This window comes from Marmota monax, unplaced genomic scaffold (genome assembly GCF_021218885.2).
Source record: "Marmota monax isolate L192 unplaced genomic scaffold, Marmota_monax_Labrador192_F-V1.1 WCK01_AAM20220418_F8-fsc00285, whole genome shotgun sequence".
NCBI lineage: Eukaryota > Metazoa > Chordata > Mammalia > Rodentia > Sciuridae > Marmota > Marmota monax.
Window position 1 is genome coordinate 1053410 of NW_026695045.1, and position 14935 is coordinate 1068344.

The 14935-nt window shown below is 43.0% G+C and overlaps 1 protein-coding gene across 4 annotated transcripts in view; it reads left to right on the forward strand.

Moving 5' to 3' along the window:
• Positions 1–14935, forward strand: part of Tex2 (testis expressed 2) — a 106752-nt gene that overhangs the window by 38151 nt on the left and 53666 nt on the right. For all 4 annotated transcript variants that reach the window (XM_046427711.2, XM_058573725.1, XM_058573724.1 and 1 more), the window contains exon 2: positions 5251–6919. In XM_046427711.2, coding sequence (XP_046283667.1) covers positions 5276–6919 — 1644 coding nt within the window. In that variant the 5' untranslated portion in view covers positions 5251–5275. The remainder of the gene's footprint in view (positions 1–5250; positions 6920–14935) is intronic.

Sequence of the window (14935 nt, forward strand, 5' to 3'; positions counted from 1 at the left end):
AATCCCAAAATACCAGAGGCAGAATGTTTTTTCTGATAAGTGGATGCTAACCCACAATGAGGGTAGGGGGCATGGAATGAGTGGAGGAACTTTGGATGGGGCAAAGGGGAGGAGGGGAAGGGGCATGGGGACAGGAAAGATGGTAGAATGAGATGGACATCATTACCCTGGGTACATGTATGACTGCACAAATGGTGTGACTTTACTTCATGTACAACCACAGAAGTGAAAAATTTTGCCCCATTTGTGTACACTGAATCAAAGAGCTTTCTGCTGATATGAATAACTGATTAGAACTAATAACATTAAAATTTTTTAAAAAGATGCAGATGTCATTGAGAGGCATGGGGGAGGGGGCGGGGATACTTACATAAATAAGTATCTACCTGCCTGTCTTGCAGAAGATACATATACCTCATTGCTTAGAGACTCAGACAGTCTAGATTCTTCTTCATGTTCTCCCCTCCCCTCCAGTCTTCATCTGGACTGTTGTTCCTCTTTTTGTCTTCCTTCTCATCTGTCCCTTTTTTTTTTAAGTATTTATTTTTTTAGGTGGACACAATATCTTTATTTCATTTTTATGTGGTGCTGAGAATCAAACCCAGTGCCTCACGCATGCTAGGTGAGCGCGCTACCACTTGAGCCACATCCCCAGCCCTGTCCCTTTCTTTCTAATCCTATGTCCAGCCCTCTAGTTTAGGCATTTCTCACCTCATTCTGGTCTGCCAAAATAGCCTTCAAGTGGGTCTGCTTACCTGTAATTTTCCCAGTAGATATTTTGAGCTTACCTTGAAGCATACTTAATATTTGGTCTCTGTCAATAATTCTGTTATCTGAAGTCTTTTTTCCCCCCACCATCTTTATTTCTGCTGGTCCTCAGGTACCTTGTTTCCTTGTCATCCTGTTACATTCCTTGCATTTGAGCCAGTATTTGTAGGAATAACCTGAGGGCTTAGGCATGACTATGTTTCTAGGGAAATGACTTGTATTCCCTTCTGCCAGGCCCTGGGGATAGTCCTGGTCCAAGACCATCTCAAAGGAGGTTCATTCCCAGGGATGAATGTGGGCAGGGGAGACCCAGTCTACATGAGGATTGATTTGTGTGGGGTTCACCAATTATCAAGTGGATGTAGCCCTTTGGGGTCTCTGCTCTGTTCAGGAGTCTCCAGTTAGTGCTCCACCTTATCCAGCCCTGGACTTCCATCTCTGCTCAGGTGGCCTTTAAAGTAAAAGTGCCGTTTTGCCAGCATTGACCAGCTAATGCTTTGAAGGCAAAATATTACTATTTTCCTTAGTTTCTACCTGGTCATTCCTTGCTCAGTTGCCAAAGCTTCAGAACTTTTTAGAGGATTTAAAAAACATGTGTTGTATTCAGGACAATGATGGGCCTGATAATGGAGCCTGTCTCGCAGCCATCAAATGCCTGGCCTGGTTTTCTATGTTGCCTCTGCCACCCCCATCCCTTCTGCGCCTAGACATGATTAATCTTTAGCAACCACTGTGATCACATCAGACTTATGCTTACACACATCTCTGGCAGGAAATCGTCTCTAGGGAAGCATAGTGACTACATGTGCTATAGATTGTTCCCTCCCCAGATGCAGAGGTCAGTGTTAAACTCCAAGGTGTCTTCTGGTAACTTTGGAAAAAGACATGTTGGGAAGGAAATTGCCTCCAGTTCCTGAGGGGTTGAAAAGGTTATCTCTTTTTTTCTTTTTTTGAGTCTGGACATAATTGAGTTTGGTAGCAAAGGACAAAAGGCTCATCATTTTTTATGGTGCTAGATTGTCAGATGGATAATGAGGCCCTTCATTTCTCTGCAGCTGGTCACATGCTGCTGGTTGAAAACCGAGCCCTTAGCTCATGGGGGGAGCCATCCATGACTGCTATCAGAGGGCACGTACCATGACCAGGAAGAGCAGGAAAAAGGAGCATGCACAACATGCTTGATGAAGCAGCTTGCTGTGTGGACAGGGCATCCAGGAAGCCCATGTGCCCTTGAATAAACCACATTATCTTCCAGGGCATTGGTCATAGGCTCTTTCCACTTGGTCTTGTTGTCCTGTGGACTGACTGTCAGGAGGGCTGGGAACCAGCTGTTGGGAGGATTGAGAGGAGGAGACCATCTGAGGGTTGTCTGGAGACCATGCCATGGACTCAAGTTCCAGTACCCTCAGTGATCCAGCAATTTTGATCCTAGAAGCAGCCTCATTTTGCAGATAAGTAAACAGAGGCTCGGAGGTTTTCATGTATTTGAAGAGTGATACTCTGGCCTCATGTGGCTGGTTTTAGTAAAAAAGAAGGAAGTGTAGTCAGCTTTGGTCAGTGTGAACCTCTGAAGCTGCTGCTAAAGGCCTGGAGAAAGATAGTAGGAACCATGGTGAACCAGACTGCCTGTCCCCATCAGGCCCTGTTGGTGGACACAGACCTTGAGACTGGTTAGAGATCTGGCAGGCCAGGGCATCCCTGATTATGTGGGACGGGTTTAGGCAAATAGGCCCCTGGTGGCCTTTGCACACAAAATAACAGCCTTTGTGCCGCCTTTCCCCTGGGGCCTTGCCTGCCTGCTGAGACCACAGCCTCCTGGACACACAGCTGTTTTCACCCTGTAACCTTGGGCTGGACTGACTTGGGCCTTGATTCCCAGGTCACCCACCCTCAAATTGCAAATGGGCCTCTTCGTTCTTGCAGTGCTTCCCAGTGGACCAGCTCACACTCTTCAGCCTCACAGTGCTTTGCGCTTGACAGAGTTGGCTTCGCTTGGCAGCCATTGCCCACATTGAAGCAGCCTCTGAACAACAGAGCCTTCCACATTGTCCTTTATGTTATTAAAGCAATTTACTGGGAATTATCAAGTGCCAAACTTTCTTTTTGAATTACCTCCATAATTTTCTTTTAAAATTACCCTTGTAAAACTAGGTGACAGTTAAAGGAAAACTGTGTTGCTCCTGGTATTGTTGTCCTTTGCAAGCCTTCAAACCTGTTGGCATACATTTAACGGAAGGATTGTCCTGGACCCGAGGCTGTTTTCCTAGCTGCTGCCAGTTCCCTCATTTAAATTGCTTCATCTTGTTGATGGTGATTGTTCTGTTTTCCTGAGTTCAACAAGCAGAGGGGAGCCAGAGGGTCTGGAGTGAACATGTGCAAAACTTGGCTGGAAAGTTTTTAGAAAAAAGATTTCTGTCAAGTATTTGATACTAAAAGTGTATAATTTCAGACGTGTCCACATTGTGACTGTGCCCTGGCACTGTGTTCTTGTCCTTGCCAGAGAATTTCCACACTCTAATGATCCAGGGTCATTGTTTCCACCTCTGCACCCACCAAGGCTTCTGTTTTCTCTTGATAGTGGTATCAAGTGCCAGAACTTTGAACAGGAATATGTGGCAGAAGACTTAAATGTGGAAGCTCTTCAAATTAAAGGAACAAACAAGCAATAAAATGTTGATAATCTGTGGCAGATAACTTATCTGTGTACTGTGCTGGGTTTTATACAGTGAGATCTTGGTTTGTTCAAGCCCCCATAGATTCAGCTGAGAAAGGAACAAGTACCAGAAGCCCTGTTGCCTGGTCCCAAGACAGATGCTCTTTCTGCTCACCCATGATGCCTCTCTCATACCCATGATCTCCTCCTGACCCCCAACATCCACTCCCTGTCCTGGAGACAGACAACACATGCTGGTGGCTGACCACACGGTGCCTATGTTCATCTTCATGCCCTTGTCCCTTCTTTTCTCCTAATTCTGCCACCACCCATCTATCAGTTTAGAAGACTGAGGGAGTGTCTTACCTCCCCTGCACACTGCCTTGCTTTCCTCAGAACTCCTGAAGTCTGCCTTAGGTTGTAGCTCTTTTGATGGTGTCTCTGTCCATAATGTGGCATTAATTTCCATCTTGAGAGGCCTGATAAAATGTGTAGTGCTTAGTAAATGGGCCATGTGTTAAGTTAGCTTTCTGTTGCTATGACAAAATACCGGAGAAAATCAAATTAGAGGAGAAAAGATTTATTTTTGGCCCCTGGTTTCAGAGGCTTCAGTCCATGGCCCCTAGGTCTTCTGTCTCTGAGCCTGTGGCGAGGCAGAACATTATGATGGGGAGTACGTGGTAGAGTAAAGCTGTCATCTCATGGCAGCCAAGAAGTTGCTTTTATAGCAAAGCCCCTCCCACCAAATCCATTAAGCTATGAATCCATAAGTGGATTAATTTATTTATGAAGTCAGATCCCTCGTGATCCAGTCATTTCCTCAAAGCCCCACAACTGAATACTGCTGTGCTGGGGACTAAGCCTTCAACACAGGAGCCTTTGTGAGATATTTAAGATCCAACCTGTAGCAGGTTGAAAGTGAATAAGGAGAGGTAAAATGTACCAGATGTCGGGAGGTGGTTTAGTGTCTTGTATTTTGATGCCCAACTCTCCAGGTGTCTGTTTCTTTCCAGTTAACTGCTTAGCACCAAAAGGGCAGAGAGCCTGGTGAAGGTGTGTCTCACTGCACTCCTTGGTAAAGTTCTTGTTTGGTGATAGGCTATAGAATCAATACTTAATTTTTCTGCCATTTGAATAATAGATTCAGTTTAAAATAGATGTTTGCTTTATTCTGAAGCCTCATGTCTTCATGGCCTCCTAAATACCTTGGTCTTATGGTGCCTATCATTTGGAAGATAAAGAAGCCAATCATGGTGTGATTAGTTTACAGATTTCCACACCTGGAAACTTTGCCACTTACTTGTAATGGCAAGATGGCACAGTGTTGGCAGCCACAAGCCAAATAATTGTTAGAATCACAGTGAAAATTGAAGGGGAAGCAATACCCACCCTGGGCTAGCTGTTTACAACCAGACAACCACTGGTGAAATTTTTGTTCCAAGGTCATTAAAATCCCCAGGATGCTGCATTTGCTTCTGGATACTGGTAACATCTATTGTTCCAGTATCTCAAGCCTCATAGTAGAGAATTGCTGATAGAAAGGAGCCAGTAAAAAGGAGGAAGCAGTTATTCAGATGTTGTGAAGTAAGACAGATTGTGTGGCATTTATAATACTAGCGTGGTTTGCTTATAAAAGAGAATGCCTAACTAAAATTAATCTAGTGAAAATTAAGCCATTAACCTGCTGAAATGAAAAGCAGTGGATGTCTGCCAAATAAAAGAATGATCACCATTTAAACTGAGCTTCATCTGGGCTCGCCATCCACAAATGGCAGTGTCTCCTTAGAGAGAACGCTCCCTGATTTCTGTTTTTCTCACTGTTTTCACAGAGCCTGAGCCCTAGTGAAGCTGGCAATGACAAGTCTGAATGGTCGCCATGCCGAGAAAACCATTGACATGCCAAAACCATCAGCCCCCAAAGTGCACGTGCAGAGGTCCGTGTCCCGAGACACCATCGCCATTCACTTCTCGGCATCCGGGGAGGAGGAGGAGGAAGAGGAGGAGGAGTTCCGGGAGTATCTCAAAGAGGGACTGGATGACCAAAGCATTGTAACGGGGCTTGAAGCCAAGGAGGACCTCTACCTTGAACCCCAAGGTTATCATGACCCCGTGGGCCCTGCCACCTCACCTATCCTGGCAGATGGACCGTCTGGGTTCCAGGCCCCTGCCATTTTGCCCATCTCTGAGAACACTGTAAAGCTGTTGGAGTGCCCTGCTCCGGCAGTGCAAGTATTAAGTACAGTGCCATTGGCTCTGTCCCCAGGGTCATCTTCGTCAGGGCCCTTAGCTAGCTCTCCCAGTGTGTCGTCCCTTTCTGAGCAGAAAACCAGTTCTTCCTCCCCGTTGTCCTCTCCTTCCAAGTCTCCTGTCCTCTCATCCAGTGCCTCATCCTCCACCCTTTCCAGCGCAAAACCCTTCATGAGCCTAGTAAAGTCCCTGTCGACTGAGGTGGAGCCAAAAGAATCCTCACACCCCCCAAGGCACAGGCACTTGATGAAGACATTAGTCAAGTCTCTGTCCACGGACACTTCCAGGCAGGAGTCGGAATCTGTGTCCTATAAGCCCCCCGACTCCAAATTGAACTTACACCTGTTCAAGCAGTTCACGCAGCCGCGAAACACAGGTGGAGACTCCAAAACTGCACCTTCTTCCCCGCTGACTTCTCCTTCTGATACTCGCTCCTTTTTTAAAGTGCCCGAAATGGAGGCGAAAATTGAAGACACTAAACGACGCCTTTCAGAAGTCATATATGAGCCTTTTCAGCTCCTTAGTAAAATTATAGGGGAAGAAAGTGGCAGCCATAGGCCCAAAGCCTTATCTTCAAGTGCTTCAGAACTCTCCAATCTGTCCAGCTTGAACGGGCACTTGGAAAGCAATAACAACTACAGCATCAAGGAGGAGGAATGTGACTCTGAGGGGGACTGTTACAGCAGTGACTCCAATGTCCCCAGGAGCGACCTTCCAAAGACCACTGAAGAGCCTGCAAAAGAGGCAGAACTGCGAGTTTCCCAGACGAGCAGTCTGAAGGATTTGGGCCTGAAGACCAGCTCACTGGTTCTTGAGAAGTGTTCTTTGTCTGCCTTAGTGAGCAAAGAAGATGAGGAGTTCTGTGAACTGTACACCGAGGACTTTGACCTGGAAACAGAGGGGGAGGGGAGAGCCGATAAGCCCCCAGATGTCGCTCTGCAGCCAGTGGTGCTTGCAGACGGTGGGGTGGCTCCAGACAGTGAGGACGAGGTGGACTTGGCCACGCAGCACCCAGAATTGCCCATGAAGACACTGGGCTTCTTTATAATGTGTGTCTATGCGTACCTCATCCTCCCCCTCCCCTACTACATGAGCGGCCTCTTTCTGGGAATTGGCCTTGGATTCATGACTGCAATTTGCATGATCTGGTTTTTTACACCACCAAGTGCTCATAAATGTCACAAGTCACATAAACATCTGCAACACTGGCACACAAGATCACTGGACATCAAAGAACCTGAAATACTGAAGGTAAGCCTCTCCCGGGCCGCCAGCAGGTACACACGTGCTTTCATAGTCTTACGCTATAGCCAACCGCGCTGTTTTGGCTAATTGTTAAAGATTTTCACCCAAACAGTGTTTCAGGACACTCTTCAGACAGCCAGGACACTCATCTGGTAAATCTCACTCTGGCTCAGTTTTGCTGATGTACCAGGTAGTTTTTCAAAGATCTCCATGGCTCTAGAAAGTAGTCTCTAAACTTGCCAGGGATTTGCTACTTGTGGAGGATTTTGTTATAGCTGGGTCTTTTAGGGTTAAATATTCTTGAGACTCTGGACTCCTAGAACTGCAAGAAAAGGCAGAGAGGGAGAAAAGACAAATTAATATCCACAGGTGGTCTTTGCTGGCTGTCCTCTCTCCTGTACACAGCAGGGCATGGGCTAGAGAAAGAGATGTCACTTCTCCCCATGCATGTCAGGTGTAAGGCTCTGGGCCTTCTGTAGGTGCCTGAGACGATCCATCAGGGTACAAGATGAGTCTATCAGAACTTATATTTATATATTTGATTATTGAATTTTTTCTGCTTATTTTATGTGTTTCATTAACATACACAGTACAAAAGCAGTTGTAGCTTATATAGTTTATAAGACATGTGATGATGGGCTGGGGTTGTGGCTCAGTGGTAGAGTGCTTGCCTAGCACATGTGAGGCACTGGATTCGATCCTCGGCACTGCATAAAAACAAATAAATTAATTAAATAAAGGTATTATGTCTATCTGCAACTGAAAAAAAATATTTAAAAAAAGACATACATGTCTCTCCATATATACATTTATATGTATGTTTTTACAAATAGGATATAGAATAAAAAATGTTTAGAGTCCACTGATGTATAAAGTTGTCTAATTGTTTTGTTTGCAGTTTTACACATGAGGAGACAGTCTCTGAGAGGTGGTTATTTGTCCAAGGTTTCTTGCTATTTAATTAAGTAACAGGGGTAGGATTTGGAGCCTGGTGTGCCCTCTTGCTTTCCCCATGACACCTCTGCAGAAAGTTTGTGCCTGGACCTGCCCCAAGAAGCCCTGGCATTATAGAAGAACAAAAAGAACTCAGTTTTGGACCTTATTGATTATAGCCTTTAGTTTTTCAAGTTCCAAGCTTGTTTGATTTCCCTATTAAACTAATAGGATTTTTCCTCCACTGTATGTAAATAAGAATGCTCTAAAAGTGGCAGCACAATCTCTCTCCATTGCAAAAAAAAAAAACCCACAAGGGGAAGAACTCTTTCAGGTCCAAAATGCTATTATTTTATTTTTAAACTTCATAATCTTTTTTCCTTGCTCAAAGGAAATACATGGACATTGTTTTAAAAATACACAGAGAATTTCTTTAAAAAACATTTTTTTATCACACCCGTGAGAGAATTATTATTAATTATTTGATATGTAGTCTTAGTCGCCATCTTTTTAAAGTTCCTCATGTGTGTGGGTCTTTGATTTAATGGGATGGTGTATTAGGCAGCTGACCTTTTTTCTTTCTTCCTCATGGCAATATGTTATGAGACTGTTTCTTTTTTAAGAGAACTGGTGTTGAGGCAAGGATGTGACACCCTTAAGCTTAGTATTAATATATGAAGTGAAAGCAGAGCAAAGTGACTCATTATGTACCATGGCTCAGCTTTTTGGATAGGATGGTGCTGTGACTACCTGATTTACATGCCCACTAAGTAAGTTAGTGCCAACTTTTGCCAAGAAAAATGGTGCTTCTACTAATTCCACTGCCTAGACTGGTGTTTAGTTTAAACTGGGTTGAGCACTTACCTGTCTTGGGAAGATTTTAATCTTAATCCAGTCTTTAGATTTGATCCAATCACTGTTGTATGTCAGGGGTTTACCAACAACCACAGGATGCCATTGGAGTGGGATTTTCATGCTGTAATAATAGTTCAGGTGCTTTAATCTGATCATTGGAACAGTAAAGGCAACAACACTATGAGCTGAACATCTTCAGTGGGCTAGGCTTAGGTCATTCATTACCTTACTCAATCCTCATCACAATGCTATTCAGTTAGGGTATGTGCTCATGAAGAAATGGAGGCCCATTTAAGTTATTTATTCATGGTCACACAGTTAGTGGTTGGTGGAAACATGCAGGACTAACCTTTTCTTTTAAGGAAGGTATCTTAGTCCATATTCTGTTGTTAATCACATACTACCACAGACTGGGTAAGTTGAAAAGAGGTCTATTTTGGGTCACGGATCTGCCCTAGGGTTGAAGGGTCACATCTGATGATGATGTTCTTACTGGCAGAGTCCCAAGGCAGCACAGGGCATCACCTGGCAGGAGAGAGAGAGAGAGAGAGAGAGAGAGAGAGAGTGAGTGTGTGTGTGTGTGTGTGTGTATATGTGTATTCTCTGGTCTCTCTCCCTTTTCTTTTAAAACCATGAGTGTTCATTTGTAGGACCTCCACTACATAACCTTATCTAATCCTAATTATCTCTTAAAGGCCCCATCTCAAAATACAATGATCAGATTAGGTTTCCACCCTCTTAATATCTAATGTCTCACAATGAGGATTAAACTCCAACATGAGTTTTAGAAGGGTCAAACTATAGCAGAAGGTATTTTGCTGTGTCCAGGATAAACCCATTTGAATCTTCCTTTTACAGAACTAGTACTTTAATGTTTTCATAGAATGACACCTGTAATCCAAGCAAATTGTCTTAGGCTGTCTTGTGATTGATTTTGGATGGCTCTGATTGTTGGGAATTCTTTTTCATTCTTAGCCTTACTTATTTAAAATGGGTTCATTGCTAATAAGGCAAAGTAAAGTTTAGCCTGAATTTTTTTATTTGATGTGCAGGGCAGTTTTTAGAAACCTAGATAAACCCATTCTCTACTTAGAAGAGGGTACTACTTTAGGTTAGAAGGGAATGTTGTATGTTGCAAGCTGAGTATTTCAAATGCAGATGATCTTTGGGCTAATTAATTTTATTGAGTGGAAGATCATACTATTGGGAATCATTTTAAAAATATGTCACTTTAGCCAGGTTTGGTGGTGCAGGCCTATAATCCCAGTAGCTTGGGAGTCTGAGGCAGAAGGATCACAAGTTCAAAGCTAGCCTCAGCAAAAGCAAAGCACTAAGCAACTCAGGGAGACCCTGACTCTAAATTAAAAAAAAAAAAAAAATAGAGCTAGGGATGTGGCTGAATGGTAGAGTGCCCCTGAGTTCAATCCCAGGTGCCCAAAAAACAACAACAAAAAAAAACATTTAGTAGTGTTAATATTAAATTTAGGACCCAAATGTTCTGATTAGAAAAGGAAAGTATATTGGAATCTAACTTTAACCATCTATTTTCTTCTCTTGTATTTTCTCCCTGGGCCTGTATGAATTAGGATAATACTAGTTATTGTAAAACACTACAAGTTTATTTCATGCCTTCATTATAGATGTTTCAGGTAGGTTGGTAGCCTCCTGAGTGTGTTGAGTCAGGGGCCTAGGCCATGTGCATCTGCTCATCACCAAGTCCTCAGCACCTGCTGTGTGTTGGGCATGTGATAAGTCATTGTTGGGTGAGTGGGTGGGTCCACAGATGATGAAAATCTAGTCGGTGACTTGGTATTGACCATATCATCTCCTGATGAAATTGCTTTTTAAAAGGAATCCCTTATGTCTGCTAAAATAACAACAACATACTAGTTTTGGTTGACAGGAATGATTATTTTTTGCTGGGAGGGCATGGTTACTGGAGATTGAAACCAGGGGTTCTTTATCTCTGAGCTATGTTGTTGTTTAGAAACCATTAGCAATTAAATCAGCTGTCTCCTGCAGTCTGTGCTCTCTCCTGCAATGCTGCCCGCCTGGATTTTGAGAGTTCTGGGAATTGAACCCAGGCTGCCACATGCCAGGCAAGCAGTCCACCACTGAGCCCCACCCCCAGCCCTGCCCTCCTGCATTTTAAAGAGAGTAGAATGGTGGGTGCTGGGGGAGGATTAGAGAAATGGGCATGGTGGTGAACTCTGGGTTTTCACTCTGCCCCTAGGTTTGTGGCTGTGAAGTGATGAGGAAATAGGCCTCAGTTTCTTTGTAATACAGGTCTGTTGCTGTGATTGGTTGTGGTTTATCCCTGCCAAAACTCATGTTGACATTTAATTCCCTGTGTAATAGTGTTGAGAAGTGGTGGTCCTTTAAGAGAAGGTGCCACCCTTGTGGAAGGAGTAATATTGTTCTGTAAAAGATTAGTTATCCTGAGAGTGGATCATTACAAAGCCAGCTAGGCACCTGCCCTTTTTCTCTCTCACACACATTTTGCTCTTGCTCATGCCCCGGCCTCCCCCTTTCCTTACCCCCTACATGGAACAGCACGTGGCCCTACCAGAAGCCGAGCAGAGGCTGCAGCATGCTCTTGGACCTCTAGAGTGCTGATCTGTCAATTTCTTTCCTTTAAAAATTACCCAGACTTGAATATTTTGTTATAGCAACAGAAAGCAGACTGAAGACATCTTTGAACCTGTTTTTGGAATGAGTCAAAAGAGCTACTTTTCGATTTTTTTTTTTTTTTTTTGTAATGCTGGGGACTGAACCCATGGCCTCATACACACTAAGCAAGCATTGGTTTGAAATATTTTTGTGCATTGGATCCTATTGAGTTTTGTAGAGAAAATGATAATGCAGTTCTGGAGGGCAGGAATGAAAACCTTCAAATAAGCAAAACAAACCCTCCCTGATACTAGAGGCTCTAAAACTTGCTGTTGACTAAACTCCCTAATACAGAGGCGCAGACCCTTACAGTGATCCTGCATGCTTCATGCCCTCAGTAGACTCCATCTGTGAGCCATGAGCCTGTGGAGCAGGGACCAGGTTGCTCAAAGTCTATTTTGGGAGACCACATGTTTTTAAACCTCTGTTCTCATTGAGAGGTCCAGGAGGGGCTTGCAGCCTGAACAGAACTAAGAGCCTAGATCCTTTATTGGTCCCCAAAACAATGCAAGGAGCAGTTTTTCTTCTCTGTGACTTAACATGAGGACAAGGAGGGGAAAAGTAAAGTTTTTCTTTACCTTATCAGGACAGTTTTCATATCTGGTTTACACTGCTGATTTGTATTTAAACATGGTGCTGTAGCAGTGATGGATATGTGCGACAACACGCCAAAAAAAGATTAATTTGCAGCTAAGAAGTGGCTATTCTCAAAGGCTGGTGACTTCTGAGCCCACACTGTACTCTACCATCTCCCAAGCCAAGCACAGCTGATCAGAAGATACTGCTCTGGAACGTATGCAAGAAGGGCCTCCATGTGGCTAAAGAGCTGTCAGTATCCAAGAAGAACCTCAGGACCATCTCCAACGCCTAAGTGGCTGAGGCGCCTGGAATTTGCCATCCTTCTGCCTCAGCCTCCTGAGCTGTTGGTATTACAGGTGTGCCCACTGTGCCCAGTGCCCACTCGTTCTCCCCACCTCCTTCCACTGTTAGGATTTATTTATTTACATTTTTTTATTTGTCCTTTTAGATATGCATGACAGTAGAGTATATTTTAACATACATACATGGAGTATAACTTATTCTGATTAGGATTCCATTCTTGTGATGGTTATACATGATGTGGAGTTACACTGGTCATGTATTCATATATGAACATATGAAGGTTAAGTCTGATTCATTCTACTGTCTTTCCTATTCTCATCCTTCCTACCTTCCCTTCATTCCCCATGTCTAATCTTGAACTTCTTTTCTTCCCTTACCCCCCTTATTGTTTGTTGATATTTGTATATCAGAACATTCAACCTTTGGTTTCTTGGGATTGGCTTATTTCACTTTGCATGATATTCTCCAGATCCATCTATTTACCAGCAGATGCCATAAAGTCATTCTTTTTTATGGTGGAGTAATATTCCATTGTGTGTATATACCACATTTTCTTTATCATTCGTCTGTTGAAGAGTACCTAGGTTGGTTCCATAGCATAGCCATTGTGAATTGAGCTGCTGTAAACATTGATGTGGCTGCATCACTGTTGTAGCCTCATTTTATGTCCATTGGGTGTATGCCAAGAGTGGGATAACTGGGTCAAATGGTGGTTCCATTCCAGGTTTTCTGAGGAATCTCCACACTGCCTTCCAGAGTGGTTGCACCAATTTGCAGGCCCAACCAGCACCGTATGAGTGAACTTTTTTTCCCACATCCTCATTAACATTTATCATTACTTGCTTCACAGTAAAGGAAACAATCAAAAGTGTGAAGAGAGAGCCTATAGAATGGGAGAAAATCTTTGCTACCTGCACCTCAGATAGAGTATTAATCTCCAGAATATATAAAAAAAACTCACAAAACATAACACCAAAAAAAAAAAAAAAAAACACCCATTCAATAAATGGGCAGAGGAACTGAACAGCCAATTCACAGAAGAAATATAATCAGTCAACAGATATATGAAAAAGGTTCAATATCTTTATTAAAGAAATGCACATTAAAACTATACTGAGATTCCATCTCACTATAGTTAGAATGACAATTATCAAGAATACACGTAATGATAAATGTCCACCTGTTTGTTCTTAATGTGTGGGGAGGTCATGGTCAATGTGAAGAAGCACAGGAGAGCTGAGTGTGGTGGTACATACCTGGAATCCCAGCAGTTCAAGAGGCTGAGGCAGGAGGATCACAGGTTCTAGGCCAGCCTCACCAACTTAATGAGGCCCTAAGCAAGTTAGTGAGACCCTGTCTCAAAAAAAAATAAAAAGGGTTGGGGATGTGACTCAGTAGTAAGCAACCGCAGGTTCAATCCCCAGTCTCCCGCCCCCACTTAATGTATGGTTTTTATAAATATAGCTATGTCCCCCTCTCCTCCCCCCCAAAAAAAAAACAGCCTGGGAGAAAGGTTGCCTTGGGCATCCAGCTCAAGTGAGGAGTGATTGCCTGGAAGCAAGGCAGCCACTGGAGCCTTAGGAGAAGCTAATGGGACTTAGAACCTGGCATGCTGGGTCAGGTAGCAAAATGCAGGGCCACCATAGTGACAGCCCTGGCATGATAAATCTCTGGAGTTCTTTTTTGGGTGACTGACTATATGTCCTGAGCTGGAGACCCTTGGAAAGAATGGGTTGGGCCTGGGAGAATGAGGCATTTAGAGTCAGCATATTGTACTCGGGATGTTTGCCACACATTCTTAATTGGATTGGATGGTTCGTCTTCAAAAATGTACTTGTCACTTGGCCAGGAGTATATTTCATTCAGTGCCTCTGTACACCAACCTTTCTATGTTTGTAACAAAACACTTCCTGAAGATTTCGTAAGGTTCTTGGATTTATGTTTGAGGTGTGACTCAGATGCAGTTTTGAATTATATTCATGAGCAGGTTCTTTATCTTAGACTTATAAATCAACAGCAGAATATAGCAATAGGCTATCAGTTTCCAGAATGATAATCTGTTTCTGTTTTTAAAATATGGCCTAGAACATTCACTAGAATTATTTTCACACCATTGCAGAGACTAGTAGAAGTGAATTTTAGAGAGCCATTTTATTTTCTTTAGATCAGTTAGATATTTATTACAAGAAGCACAGATTTTTCACAGTAATTAGGTTCAATGGATATAGGCTTTGGTTTTGATATATAGAAGAGTAATTTTGTAGGGAGGACATTTGAGAAGAAATTCTAGCTTGTAAATTTAATCTCAATTTTATGAAGTTTTTCTTCTTCTTTTTTTAATAAACTAGAGTGAACAAATTGTTAGGAGAAAATAGCCTCATTATGTACAGCCAAGATAGACTTGGTTGCTTTCTGTTGGTATCTTATAACCCTCAGTGTAAGTAAAAGAAATATAAAATTACTTCTTTCTTTTGTATACTTAAATGAAAACGTTCTGCCTTCATAATGAGTCACGTGAGTTTTTTTTAATACCTTTATTTTATTTATTTATTTGTATGTGGTGCTGAGGATCAAACCCAGTGCCTCACACATACTAGGCAAGCGCTCTTCACTGCGCTATAACCCCAGCCCTCACTTGAGTTTTTAATGTATGGCTTTTATAAACATAGCTATTTCCTAGTG